Source organism: Bombus fervidus, chromosome 16 (assembly GCF_041682495.2).
Source record: "Bombus fervidus isolate BK054 chromosome 16, iyBomFerv1, whole genome shotgun sequence".
In the NCBI taxonomy this organism is placed as follows: Eukaryota; Metazoa; Arthropoda; class Insecta; order Hymenoptera; family Apidae; genus Bombus; species Bombus fervidus.
In genome coordinates this window covers 9,241,484-9,256,341 of record NC_091532.1, presented here as the reverse complement: position 1 = coordinate 9,256,341, position 14,858 = coordinate 9,241,484, and the positions used below count along the sequence as shown (strand labels likewise).

General features: G+C 38.5%; 1 protein-coding gene across 3 annotated transcripts in view; it reads right to left on the bottom strand.

The window, feature by feature from the left end:
- Positions 1-1,079: 1,079 nt before the first annotated feature.
- The window catches only part of LOC139995685 (uncharacterized), a 169,341-nt gene continuing 155,562 nt past the window's right edge, over positions 1,080-14,858 (bottom strand). For all 3 annotated transcript variants that reach the window (XM_072019381.1, XM_072019386.1, XM_072019385.1), the window contains 2 exons: positions 7,323-7,466; positions 1,080-5,700 (listed from right to left, as the gene is read on the bottom strand). In XM_072019381.1, the coding sequence (XP_071875482.1) occupies positions 5,541-5,700; positions 7,323-7,466 (304 nt within the window). In that variant the 3' untranslated portion in view covers positions 1,080-5,540. The remainder of the gene's footprint in view (positions 5,701-7,322; positions 7,467-14,858) is intronic.

The window sequence follows — 14,858 nt, the reverse complement described above, 5'->3', positions numbered from 1 at the left end:
GCTTAGTACAGGGACAAAGACACCTGTATAGGTTTTTCTTTTTTATCAAAATACCTGCGTTCAATAGCGTAGCATTATCGTTCTGAAACTCGGTATTTGACAGCCAAGGTTCAGCAGGATTGCCATTCATAAACGTTTATTACATCTATTCATGTTCTTTTTGAAAATATCGTTGATGGATAAGTAGTAGATAACGCGTAGACGAATGATAATAATTGATTATCGAACAATTGATTATCGATCATTTACTCGATGACTGTGGCAACTACATTATGGTGGAATATTTCAAAGTAACTCTAGGTGTAGATCTACGGAAGCATGAAAGAAATAAAATCTATAGATTCTAAAATAACTGATGAATATTTAAAACATTTTCAGATCAAATAAATCTATTAACCAGAGGAGACGAGTCAACTTGTCACTCAAACTGCAACTTTCTCAGTTACGATAATATCTTCAATTAAAAATTCGCTACTTGTTTACGTAATCGCTGTTAAAAACGAATTATTTTACATTTATGATTGCAAGAACTAAAACCGACTTAACTAAAGTTGATCTGTCTTTGATAAAGTTCCTGGTTAACAACGACTCGGTTAATTAATAAAAATTCCAATGATTTTGACAGATATTCCACTGGCTCTTTTCGTCCGACCTTGAAACGTCCTTGATCCTTTCTCTCCCAAGAAATAAAAGAAATTGCCATCGCGTCCTTTCCTCAATGGCAAAACAACTTCCGCCACGGGGAGAGAGAAACTTTTTCCCCGTCTCCCGAAAACGCGGCCAATAAGTTTCCGAAGGTGGAGGCATGAAAAGTTTGGAAAGCTCGCTCATTAATCTCGCCACGCTGGGTACGATATCTCGTGAGATTCAATTTCTTAAATTGGACAGTAACGTTCGCTTACCTCGAGGTCGTTTTGGGCTTCCTCGTCTGCGTCTGTTCGCGGTAGACTGCCAAGGAAATGATCGTGTAAGTATACTGCGGAAGAACTGGGACGGATGTGATATTTCTCGTATATATACACATAAAGAATCGAACGTATGACCAAGCATATATATGTAACTCACATGAACGAACGACGTTCTAAAAACTTGTGATTTTTATTTAATTAATAAACGTGTTTTGTATGTGTCTGTGTGTCGTGTGTATTTTTTTCTTTTTTTTTTTGTATTTTACAAGAGGCCGCGAGAAATCATTCAGAGATATCATCGGGTCCCGAATAAGAAGATCGAGATAAATCAAATAACAAAATTAACTAAACGCGAAAAGATCGTGATCTGATCTAACCGCGTGTACGCTCAACCGAGGACAACGTTCTTCGACGTACCATCACCAATGGATGCGATCTACGTATACAATCTTTCCAGCTTTCTTTGACCATTTCGCAATATTGGAATATACTATCTTGTGGTTCGAGTCGAGACGAGCGGATAGATCTTGAAATCAAAATTTCGAACCGAGTATGAGGAATCCTAATTTCACGTCGCTTTAAACGAAGATAGATAAAAAGAAAAATTGATCGAAATCTTCATTAACGATACAAAGGAAATAAAACAAAATAATCAGTTTCACGTGAGAATAAGACCGACGAAAATGATCACCTCGCTCGAACAATCATCAAGCGCGTCAAACGTTCGATCGTACAATGTAGCAGATGGTCGAAAGCGTACATTCATTAGTGATGGCCGCCGAGGCATCGTATCTGCGATCGTCCATCGTAGGACGCGCGGTGTCCCGTCGCCGCATTTAATAGTAAATACATAACCATTTATATCACACAAACTTTTAACAATATACAAAATGTACCCTATGTACAAGATTAAATTACACGATCCGTCAGCAAACAACTCCTTCGTCCGATCGAGCTTCTTCTATTCGAGAGCATGAAGTTTTCGTTTTCTCGCACGATCGCGTCGTGGATCCAAGGAATCGGAGAACACGCGCGCTATATTCGAAGAGAAATCGACGCGAAATCAGCAAGAGAACGAACGCGCTCTCCCTTGGATCCCTTTCGTCGAGCACCATTGCGGCGATCGAGCGTTGAAAACATCGTCATCCGCTTTTTCTTTTTCGTTCTCTCCTTTTACTTTTTTTTTTTCCATTCTGTTAACTCTTTAACTCTATCATTCTCGTCTCGAATCCTCGTAAGCGCGAGGCGGCGTTCTGAGAGACGAAAGTTTCGCTAAGAACGAGACGGGTAAACGAGTAACGATCAGTTTGCACGGCACGGAGGCGATCGTTCGGTCGCTTTATAGAAATTTCGGACATGGCACTTGTCGATCGATTTTAAAGTAACGCGGCAAACATACAATGACTCGCATTGATATTCGAATACATGGTATGCGAAACATTGTAATTAACTAGTTGACTTGTTTTTAATATATTAGAATAAATACTGTAGTTGAATAGTGAAATATTGTAGTTGATAGAAACATTTTATCTAATGTACATAGCTTTCCTAAATAAGAAATGCTAAGGTAAATAATTCTCAAATTTTATGAAATATTCGATTACTAATGCGAGTTATTGTATATGAAAAACGTCGGAAAAAACAGGGGAAAGGATATTTTATATTTCTAACAAACAAAACTTGTTACTTTGAATAAACCTCGAAGAGGAAGTTGTATATCATCATCAGAGAATCACTGATTGTTCGTCAACGATTTTTCTTTTTTCTATTAGCTTGTAATGCTATTTACGTCTATACAATGAATTTTTTCACAATGTTCGTTAGGATTCGTTCGATATATTTTTGCAATGATCTTGACGATCGTTCATCAAACGAAGAATTCTAGAGTACATATCTCGGGGATTAGAAATCGACAAGAAAATGTAGACCGCCATAAAGCGAACCGAGCCAGCCGTTTCCGCGTGATTTACACCCAAAACATGTGTCTTTAGTTTCGCATTGAGCTTCGAACGTGCCCGAACCTGTGTCGTTTCCGGTTTCCCTGCCGGTTCGTCGACTTCGACGACGGAACAGCATGTCTTGATGGAAAAAGGAAACAATTTGTACAACTTGTAACGGGGAACTTCGACACGGAAACCGACGACAAGCTCGGGCGATAGTAGATATATCGTAACGTGTTCACGATTATACATTTACGTAAATGTTTATTACGGATGTCGAAACCCTGCCACTTAGAAAAAGTATTGTTACACGCTTCAATCCTTCGCCATGAGCATCCTTGGGCAGCGGTGCTCGCGCTCTCATCATCCGACAGTGTATCAACTCTATTTCCTGTCTACAAGAATTTTCTTTATTGTGCAGCTTGCGCGTCAACTTTTTAATAAACAGAAAATATCGACAAAACACTTTGCTTTGATTCAGGACGATGAGTTTCTCTCTGCAGGAATTTTCTTTATCGTGCATCCTACGTATCAATTTTTTTAATAAACAAAATATATCGATCACATTGCTTTGATGTTGAACGAAAAGTTTCATAGATCCTATCGACGTTTTGGAATTTTTTAAATTGAATATAATTGTATTCCCGATCGTTATTGGAGAATATTAAATGAAAAAGTTCTTCATCTTCGTGGGTAGAATATTACAGTACCAAATGGCGCTAATAACAAACTGTGAATGCGATGTTTGACGAATACAATTTTTTGTTCGATGAAAATTGCGTAACGTCTCATGAATCGTGCACATACAGACTACATTTCGCAAAAGGAAAAAAGTCAATCCAACCACGAGGGCGGCATTGGCAAGGAAAATCCGAATAATAATTTCGCTCGTTCGACAGTTTCACCTCGATGTGGCCTTTTATTTCACCGTGGGATAGACTCGATTAACGCGAGAACAAGGAACGCTTAATGAGATTACAGGGAGAGGCCACGCTTCAAGGACGGAGATGGGGCGACATTGAAAGAAAAATAATTTCGTAAGGTCCGGAACCTGACAATTTCAATCGTCGAATTATCTAGATCGATGAGATCTTTCGACATACGCGATTTTAGATTTCGAAGTTCCCGCTTCAGGTCCTGACTGGTTTAGAAATTCTATTCGAAGAGAAGAATACGTAAAGCCACGTGTTTGAAAGCTTCGATCGGTTGAACCTTTGCGAACGGAGAAATTGTTATTTATGTCGTTATTAATATTTTTCTCTCAGGATTAAAGCAAAGCCAATAGGCCATAGGTTAATAATCGTTGCAACGTTAATAAAACGAACAACCTGCTGAAGATTAAAATAATATTATCTTGGAATTAAAAGGATAGAATGGGTGATTTACAACAATCACGAGACATGTAATGTTTACAAAGGCTAACCAAACGAAATCGATTACAAAATATTGCGAATAAACAACCGTAAAAGGGGGAAGAGAGCACCAAGCGCGGATGCAAACACGTTACAGAGGAAACACAGCGAAACACAAGCGCGAAAGTGATTGTCGATTGGCTGACGTGAGATTAACAGGATTACCGATTCGATTAAACAGTGACGACTACCAAAGAATCGACTGGAGCCGAAGAGAACTTGCGTTACACTGCTGTCGGCGACGATAAATGCGTCCGTGCACCGCGGGACGCTTCGATTATTCTCGATTCTCCGTGATTGAGCAAAGATTATCGATTAAAGGGGGGAGACCAGTTGAGAGGATGCGTTCAGCGTTCTCGCACGTGGCCGTACGCGCAATTTATCGAGCAATCCAACGAGACATGTGCACGCTATTGCTCGAAGTTCGTCTGGATCGCCCTCAAAGTGGCGATCGAGAGGATCGTTGGCGCACAAACAATTATCACGTGACGAAAGACCGAATCGAAGATACGTTCGATCGGTCGGAGCACGTCGAAAGACGAAAAAGAAACATTGTTCTCTCCATTCTTCATGGAGTACTTGCTAGCGACATATAGTTCGATCACAAGCAGAACAAGAACCTCATATTGCAGGCAGGTTCCTCGTCCACCAGGATAATCCTTCGTTTCCTCTTGCACTCGTACACAGAACTTACGTCGTCCACAGGACAAGATACAGTCTATCACTTGTTTCCTCTATCTCCACGACAGGAGATCGCTCGCGAATCAGTTAATCAAAGCTACGAGGAGTTCACGATTCGAACGTCGCTACAACTTTTCTTTCAGATGACAGATCGTAAGAACTCTATGTGGTACTCCATTCTTCCTTTCTTCCATCTTCGAATCGACGACGATGATGGAACTGAGAAAGGAAGAAGACTAGCGGCGGCGCTCGAAACCAGGGCGAGGATTCGTTCAGTCAGGAAACGGGCCTCGATAAAGTTAATCAACGAGGGTAGTTGTTCAATCACAGGTGTCCTGTGCCCACGGAGACCAGTCCTGATAGGTGGATGCCTGCAGGTGCGTTTGCTGTACCGCCAGTCCAGGATGTACGAGTGCCATCTGATGATGATGGTGATGGTGGTGGTGATGATGGTGGTACTGCTGATGACCCGGCGGAGGCGGCGAATAGGGATCCCCTCCGACAGCGACGTCCACGACATCGACCTGCGATGGTACGACGACGGGCGTTGGCTGCGGAGAGGCTTGCACCTTCTTCGGGCGACCGACCGGGTTGCCGCCTCATTCGCGACTTCTTCGAGGCCGACCGACCTTACCTTTTCTTACCGGTGCGCCGCCGTTCCCGGCCGCCGCTGCAGCGGCGGCGGCCGCGACGCTCGACGATTTCACAATTTTATGCCAATCCGTTTCACAGACCGGTGACCCAGACAACAGATAGTACCTGGGTAAAAAAAAAAGATTCTTATTAATCTTTGCCGTTATTTTTATTATTTATGTAGGTTCTTAGATTTAATCTTAACATTAAGTTACCTAAGTATGATCTGTAACATGCTAAGGCGAATATAAATGATATATATATATATATTTATAGATGATGTAACTGACCCTCTCACAACGTGGCATAAGGTATATTTAAAGATGGGCATGTCGGTAAATATGGTACCATAAATTCTGCATCTTAAAGATCATACATAATGTAATTATCAATAATTCTTGTAAAGTGCTGAATGTATGGGGAAAACAGAATGAAACATTATCTTTTTAATTAATTTTTAAATTTGCTATTATTTATGTCATCTTCTTGTACTCATGGAAGTAAGTAATTTGTTTTTGAGTACTGAATATTAATCGTGTACTTATATGATGAGATTAAGAAATTGATAAACAGCGGGGTTAATCGTTTTGATTAATTAAATTTAAAATTACATCAGCATAGATGCATTATTGGTTACGAGAATAAGAAAAATCATCCAAATTAGGAACAACTATTGAAAGTAGCTTATCGAATATGAATCAATTATTGAAATAAAATACCAAACATCGCTGGAGTCACAAAACAGTAAGGATATTAACACTTGGCGAAAATCATGATAGTATAGAAACATGAACGTGAAACAATCGTTTCATACGAACAAAAACCGTGGTTCGAAACGAATGTCTGGCAATCAAGCAGAGCACGACGTGCGCACAGAGTATCCACGAAATCGATGCTCATAAACAAGATTGCTTCATTACTGGCCTGCAATAATTGTGTCCCTCCTCCTTTATTACAAAATCCCCGGTTGCGATCCCCACCAATTAACCGACAGTCCCGTGTGACACGCCTCTTTTCCAACCCTTTAATTGCCGCGTTTCCTCTTCGAGTCGTATCTATGCTCCCTAGCAAAATTCGCGGCCAAATCCTAACCCTTCAACCAATTCCTCTTGATATCTCTTTGAACCCACGATCAATGCCATTCTATCTTCAAATCCAGTCTTTAAAAATTCAGACACTAATGTTATTAATGTTTCAACATTTTATATAATAGCGAATTTGTAAAGCGATTGTTCTAGTTTGATCGCGATTGTATTTAATTCCAACCCCTTGATACACGTTTCTTAATACATATTTCTTTAAATCTACTATATGATCGATTCCATTTTATACCGAAATTTATACTTCAAAACAATTAAACAGTGGATGTTTATGCAAATTGGTATTTTCAAAGAAGTGGGACTTACTAGCGACTAGAAACTATAGTAACCCATATTGATATTTTATATTATATTCTTATTATTATTATACTTATATTTTATATTATTATCGTATATCATAGGTACATTTTCACCTGCACATTTTTCGTAAATGCGTAAACATCCGTAGTCTAACAAAAATATTAATTTGTCTATTAACAGCATTCATAAAACTAGTTTATTAACCTCGATCGTAATTTTGTCAAATCCTAACTTCATGATTCACTTCCACCTATATACGTGACAACCAAAACTAAGTACTTTAGGGCTATTAATGCTTTATCGTGTCAATAACACTTACAAAGTTCGTTTAATAGTTCATAATCTTACCTATCGCCAGAAACGAGTTGATTTCCACATTTGCTGCAGGTGAAACATTTCTGGTGAAACACTGATCCACCCGCCCTCATTACCAGCTCGGTGGCAGGTATCGCGTTGCCACAGCCTGCGCAAGCACCACTACTTCCAAACATCCTGAAACAATCGTGAACAATATCGATTAATCGACAATCTTGATTACTTACACATTAGATTAATCCGCAAGTCTAATTATTATTCCATATCTGCGGTATTATTAAGTTTGAAGAAGTTGGAGCATGTGTAGAACAATGATAAATTACATTCTTCCAAATAAAACATTTGTTTCATGTTGTAGTTTAAATAGCACGTTACTTTAAAGTGTCTATTATTCTAATACATTTTCGTATCATTAATAATAATAAATAAAATATTTGTATTTAATAATATCGTGTTTGTTACTTGTATATATTCTATATTTCAGTGTTTGAGTTAATTCGACTTTGATTTATTGTTAAAGAGGATGATAACGAACGATTGATAAGAAGGAATTTGTAAAAAGAGGCAGTGAGTTTTAGGAACAACATTGTGTAAGTAAGAGTTAGGTCGATCAGGGAAGGAATGGATAAAGCGAAACGAGGCGCCGATAATTACGAGATTTCTCTTTGTTTCGCGAAAACGAATATTTCTACGTTCATTAATGTTTCATTGGGTTATACGCGTAGCTGGCTACACTAACGAGTCCACATTTATGCCAGCTACGCATTATGAATTCAATGATGTTGACTGAAAACTGGTAATTCACAAAAACATAAGTACCCATATATGTATATGGCGGGTGTTGAATATATGTATATTCTACGTATTATCGTGGCATTAACAAAGTGATTTTCCCTCGAAGCCGAATAAATAGATTCCAATGGTGTCCGGACTTGTTACGACGCATTACCAGTTAAGTTAGTAAAAAATTTCTCCGAAATGAGATTAATCTAATTAACCTGCTATTTCCTTCACTTTTTCTTCATTAAAAACCCGATCTTTTTAGTGCTAATACATAGGAATTTACAGCGAGCTAGTCGAGGTATAGAATATAAAAATCCTATGTCAGACAAGCAGAATTTTTGTTTAAACCCCGGAATTAGCATGAGGAAAAGTAGGTTTTAATGGTTTTTTTCTTCCCTTCCTTTTCTTTTTCTGTTCTTCTCTTACTCTTCTATGCTTTTGCACTCCATCCTCTCCATTGTTTCCTTCCCTTTATTTTCCAACTTTTCTTTTCCTTTCCTTTCCTTCCTTCCTTTTAATATAAAACCACTTTTATTATGTAATCCATTGTTACCATTACAGGATAGTTGCACAATCATTGTCAATATTTTCCTTTCCCATTACTGTAACATTACTCTTGTAATATTAAATATTATAAAAACTCTTGCATTCTAAAATAAACTTGTAACAAGCAGAATAACATCGAAGCCACCTCGCCTACGTAGAACATAATATCAACCTCAACATCATCAACCGTTCTTCCCCAGGAAAGATTTTAAAACCCAACACAGCTTCATCGCTTGAACTCGTCGCGAATCTCCGAAACATGTTCGTTGCCGAGGTTCCTGGAGGTACGCCATTAGTCCGAATATACAAATTTATCATTGGGTAGAGGGGTGGTGGCGGCGGGTATCCCCTGGAAAATCCTGGCGGTCGGATGAAGCGAGAAAGGCGACCAATTACGGTCGCGGCCGAGGGCTCAGAGGATGACATTCTCCGGCTCCGGTTTGAACGCGATAGACACGAGGCGTTTCCAATTAAACCTCGCGCCAGTCTCATCGCGCAAACACTTTCTAACTAAATGAGGTTAGGCCGGCAACAGAGGGACCGTGTAGAATCCTATATTCAACGCGCCACGTTTCCCTTTCTTTTCTCCCTTATTATGCGTCGTCCCACTGATGTTCCAGCTGCTTTAAATGACACAGAGAGAAAGAGGAAGAGAGGTTGAAATAGACGAAGAAGGGAGAAGGGAGAGAGAGACCGATTATAATAAGGCGTCGCATATATAATTGTCGCGGCGTCTTCGTTCGCGCGAAATCTGTCCTCCTCTCCTTTCCTAAATACGTTTCAAACTGTTCTAGTCGCGAGAAGAAGAAAAAACGAAAGGAGAAAATAATATAGAAAAAAATAACGAAGAACAGCGAAATGGAGTGAGAAGTCGGAAATATGCGTCGCTGCGAATTTCGCAGCTTTCAGAAGCTGCTAGAGCTCAATGAGCGTTATGTATCCACCCTTTTGATCCCTTCGAAACAAGCACGCCTTCTTTCAGGCTAAACGTCGTCGTTAGTCGTGCTAGCTACACCAACAAGCGAGTTAATAAACCCTTTTTCTCTCACTTCGTCCCTGTACCTGTGTCTTTCTCTCTCTGTCACTGCTCTCGTTCGCAATTAATACGTCATATAATGGATCGTAACCGGGAACTAGAGATGGTGTTAGTTGTTAGAGAGAAAGTCTAAAGAATTTACGAGAAGAAGTCCTGTCGTCATAGCAATCGTCACTTTTGTTGGCTTTAGGCAGTCTTGTTGTGTAGAGCGATTACCGAAGTTGCTTGATGGAAATTTTGTATTATAATGTAAGAGTTTGATTCTTAGAAAAATACGATCAAAAATAAGTTTGACATAATTGAAACAATATAACCAGGTTAACAATGTACTTTTAAAAATTCATCATGTAGATATATTTCCATATTGCATCAAAGACAAAAGAAAATCTAACGGTAATATTTATCTACATCTACATTCGGCAGTGTATGCGTATTATAGTTATATTGTTAAATTTTATACATGTGTATACATCATACTGTCAAATATAATTCCATTTAGTAAAATTATAATATTTTCTCTTACGTTTTATCTGTTAAATCAAGTTATAGCACAAGAAATATATATTTTTTATATTACAATTGAAAAAGTTCAGTGAAATAAAATGACCAATTCATAGACATAAGACAGCGGAAAGATAAAGATTGAAGAGCAACGCTGTATAATTTCAAAATAACAAATCCTCATCCTTCTTCATCATCACACTATCCCTTTATCACTATGTTCTCCATTAACGAATTACAATGATCAGAAAGGAAAGTCAGAATTCAGATTCGCGCTAGAATACGAGTATTCCAAAGGGCAGAAGGATTAACGAAACTGGAGAGACACTAAGAAATTTCATCCGTCGCAATCGTCTCGGTCCAGCTTTTGTCAATTTTACAGGAAAGTACAACGTGAACGTTTCCTTCGGCGATCTGGTCGAGCGTAAACGGGCAAACGTCCGCGCCTCGAATTCCTGAAAGGTCCGCCATGACTCTGGTAAAGCGAAGAAATAAATAAAGCCCTCGGTGCTTCGTGCTATCTCGAGATACCGAATAATCGGCTTTATAAAATGTACCGCGTTGCGTGACTAAAGCTTTATAGGTCCCTATAATCTTTAAATGCGCGCAGCATGTCGCGTCAACGCGTGGACGTTTCCCTCGTCGTGTACAATTCGCGACAACCCCTTTAGGTTCTGTGTATCATTAAAATTCCACGCTTTATAATCGCGAGGTCCTTTCTCGAAGCGGTTATTAATACAGGCTACGGAGCAATTAAAATAATCAATGTTAATATATTTGGGTTAAGTGGGTGCGGCTTGATGAAGTACCTATACGATATATAGTGCGTTACAGAAAAATTGGCGATATTTAATGATCACACGGAAAAAATGTGATAATTAGATCGTAGATATTTATGCATTAAGAAGATTTAAGGTAAAAATCTTTTCGTATTTTATACAAACATGAAATATGTTTTAACGTCAGATAAATGCAATTGATATGGAAATATCCGAAAGATGCAGCAGGGTTGAAAGATGCTAGAGATGTTCGCTAAATTTCTGTTTGGTAAGTTTCTCTGGGTGAAATGTCGAATTTTTTTTATCGGGGTTAGGCTACGTACGCGCGCGTATATCTGGTTTGATAAAAAATAAAAACGACACGCTGCCAGCGGTCAACAATGGAAAATATATTATCGAAGCGTCGGTGAATATTTTTTTCTAAGCGCGCGTTCTTTCGCACCCGCGTTGGTTGCGATGGAAATTCCCATTAATTCACCGGGCGAACTTCGATATTTCACCCAGCTCGATCGGACAGCGTCGAGCGCTTTTCGTCGGTTCGTTTCAATTTGCTCCCTTCTCGTCCCTTTTACATCTTCCTTTATCTGTTTCTTTTCTTTTTTTTCTTTATTTTACTTTTTAACTCTCCTTTTCGCGTTCTTTTTCTTCGTATATGTATAGGTACTAGGTGTTTAAAAAAAGTGAACGATATTTATACATGTATATGATTCCGAACAATAAAGGAAATTCCATTTCCAATAACATGATATTTAACTACAATTAAGTGTTTAAATACTTTCAGGATTTCTATGTAAGTGTATGTAATCTAGGTACTTGTATTAAATGCGTTAATGAAATTTCAAAATGTTTCATATATTACAATACATATATTGATAAAAGACGCTTACAAGCATTCGAATACTTTCATGAGTTTATGTATATATATCGTCGTATCGTCGATAGTATAATAACGTAATGTCGTCATCTATCGACGTTATCGAGGATGCAGAGTTTCCGGATTAACAGGCCTGCCCACAAACTGGTTACTCACGGTGTACGGAGCATTTCACCCCAACCTTTCTATATTCTCTTGACTTTCTCTCTCTCTCTCTCTCTCTCTCTCTCTCTCTCTCTCTCTCTCTCTCTCTCTCTCTTAACTTTAACTCACGATATTCGCCAGATTAGTTAAAATGTATTCGCCAGGGGTAGATTAATATCCATCCATTAGCATTACGCCGTGCTATCTCGACCAATTTCCTGGAATGTTTCGCGTCAGGTGTTCGATTATGGGACGACGATCTTCAACATTTCAGCCTCTACTCTCCCTTGACATTGCGGATCTTGAACCGCGGACACATCAATACCGCGGCCTTATATCTTCGTTAATGGTGGTTAATGTTTGCCAGCCATACACTGGTGCCTCGTAAAGTCCACTGTTTATACCGCAATTAGCCGTGTAACGATACGTGGCCACATCGAATCGAGCATAACGCGATGCCTCTCCTTCGATCCTCGAGAATTTCGAAGCGGAAATTTCAAAGCTTTAAATTCGATGAAGGATCGACGAATAGACGAAATCATTCGATTTTCTGCTTGGTTATGTATAGAGGCGGAATTTAATCGATGATGAAAGCAATCGTCTATAGGATATAGTGATTTTAGTTTAGCAAGTTACATGGTGGATAAAGGCCCCTTTTTGATGGTAGAATTGATAGGAAAAGTTGACTGTAACAGGCCTCAACTTTTGTTGCTTTTGTAAATTGAGGTCAACATTTTTTAAAAATCATCTTTATATATATTTCTTTTTTCGTTGCTAGGATTCACTTTTTATTTATTGGAATTCTTCGTTGTTTGGAAGTTATAGTGCTTTTTAAATTATTCGAACTTTTTTCAACGTTCTTACAAACTTTCTTTATTACTGGAACTTTTTTTATTTTGCTATTTTATCGTGTTATATCTTTACTTTTTTATTTCTCTTTTATTGCTTTTGTATTGCTCTTTTATAACTGAAATACTCTCCTTTTTTCGGAGTACTGCGTCAGAAATCCTCTTACAAGATTCCTTTTCGTGAATGTGGAAATTTTTCAAGTTCCATTTTAATTACGATAAATAATAGAAAATTTTGAGTAATAGAGTGTTTTCACAGTATTGATTCGAAATACCTACGAAATAAGTTGCAGCTAAATGTAAAAATTTCAAGTCTCAATATTACTAAAAATATTTGATAAAAAGAGCGAAAGTTCGGTGAACAGCATATAGATTATTTTTCAGCCTCGATTCTAAACTTATCGATAAAAGTAAAATATCGTGCTTTAATTTAGAATCTCATTGTATCGTAACGTCTTCCACGCTACTCTGTAATCACTAATCACTTAACCAGTGTGAAACAAATCGTCGGACAATAGAACCTCTCATCATTTACTATAAATCCTATAATTACTTAATACTCGGGGTTTCCATATTCCCGCTGAGTGAGAGAATTACGTTGATCGAGCAATAAAATCGCGCAGACTCCCGTGTGTTTTTCCCGGGTACGAATCACATACAAGCGAGTCGACTCGATTCACCGGATTATTTATGCCAGGTATAACACACGGGGAAGTGAAAATGAGAAAGCGTGCAAGGAGAAAATGAAACAAAGTTCTTGCCGGTGTGCGCGCGTCACGGGAGTGGTTGTGCGTTTAATTGCATCGGATAGAGGCGGCGTTTTGCATACGTGATCCATTCGACGGGATCGATCGTCGGAAAAAAGAAAAAAAAACGAGAGAGAGAGAGAGAGAGAGAGAGAGAGAGAGAGAGAGAGAGAGAGAGAGAGAGGAAAACGGGACGATACAAAAAGCTCGAAGCGACCAGATGCGGAAGAAGAAAACTCTTTCCATGCTCGATTTTGTCGCCGTGTGTTTTCTCATTAATTTACGATGGTTCTCGGAACGCGATACTTATAATCGTTCGTCGCTGAACCAGATACGTTGTTGAAACGAACTTTTTCCTACGGACCACGAGTGCAAAATGCCCATCGAGCAAATTTTCTCCGGAATGTGAAAGGCCTCCCACATTTATATTCCATGGTTATGTGTGAGTATTTGAATACATAGACGTCCACACGTATTACTATAGGAACACACATGCGTAGAATCGTTGGTTCGTTCCACCTTCACGAACACACGTACGCGTCCGATATTGTCCAGAACGACGAAAGGAATCGATCGAAACGAACTGAAATTACCTTGGTTCGTTCGATTTTCGATTCATTCGGCCGAGAGATCGATAACTCACCGGTTCGTTGCACCGACTCGTTCTTGCTGCTTGATTAATCAAGTACGCTAATAATTACGGTGACCTTTTGAACCGAAGGACCAAGTTGCCCCTTGAAGAGCCGCGAGTTACTTAAATGAAAGTTTGATTAGTTTTTGATTTTGATTCTAGCGAGATCAAGAGGAATATATTCACTATCTTGTAAATATATTTAAGTAGATCGATCTACGTTGGTCAGACACAGTAGAAACTTGACCGTGTTTCGAAAGACCGAAACTATAGTACGATTCATTCTACTCTTATTATTCTACGTTTACTGGTATAGTGGTTGTAGTGAAACTTTCGATTTTAATTTTTAATCTATGAGCTTCTCAGCAAGACATGAACTTATTCTCTCTCTCTCTCTCTCTCTCTCTCTGGTGATATGTTTATTTTTATCCTAACTTTACATCAAGCGTAAAGTAACATTACTATCTCTGATCAGAAACGTTGTGACATCTTCTAAACGATAACAAACTTTTTTATAAATGAATCAATAAAAAGTAACATAAAAAAAACTCTAACTTTATCCTCATTTTGTATTTCTTCCAACTGAGCTAGCGCCTATCTATAATTACAAAGTCTATATTTAAACGAATAAAAAGTATCATTAAAAAGAGTAAAGAAATAACTAATTTTATCTTCGGTTCA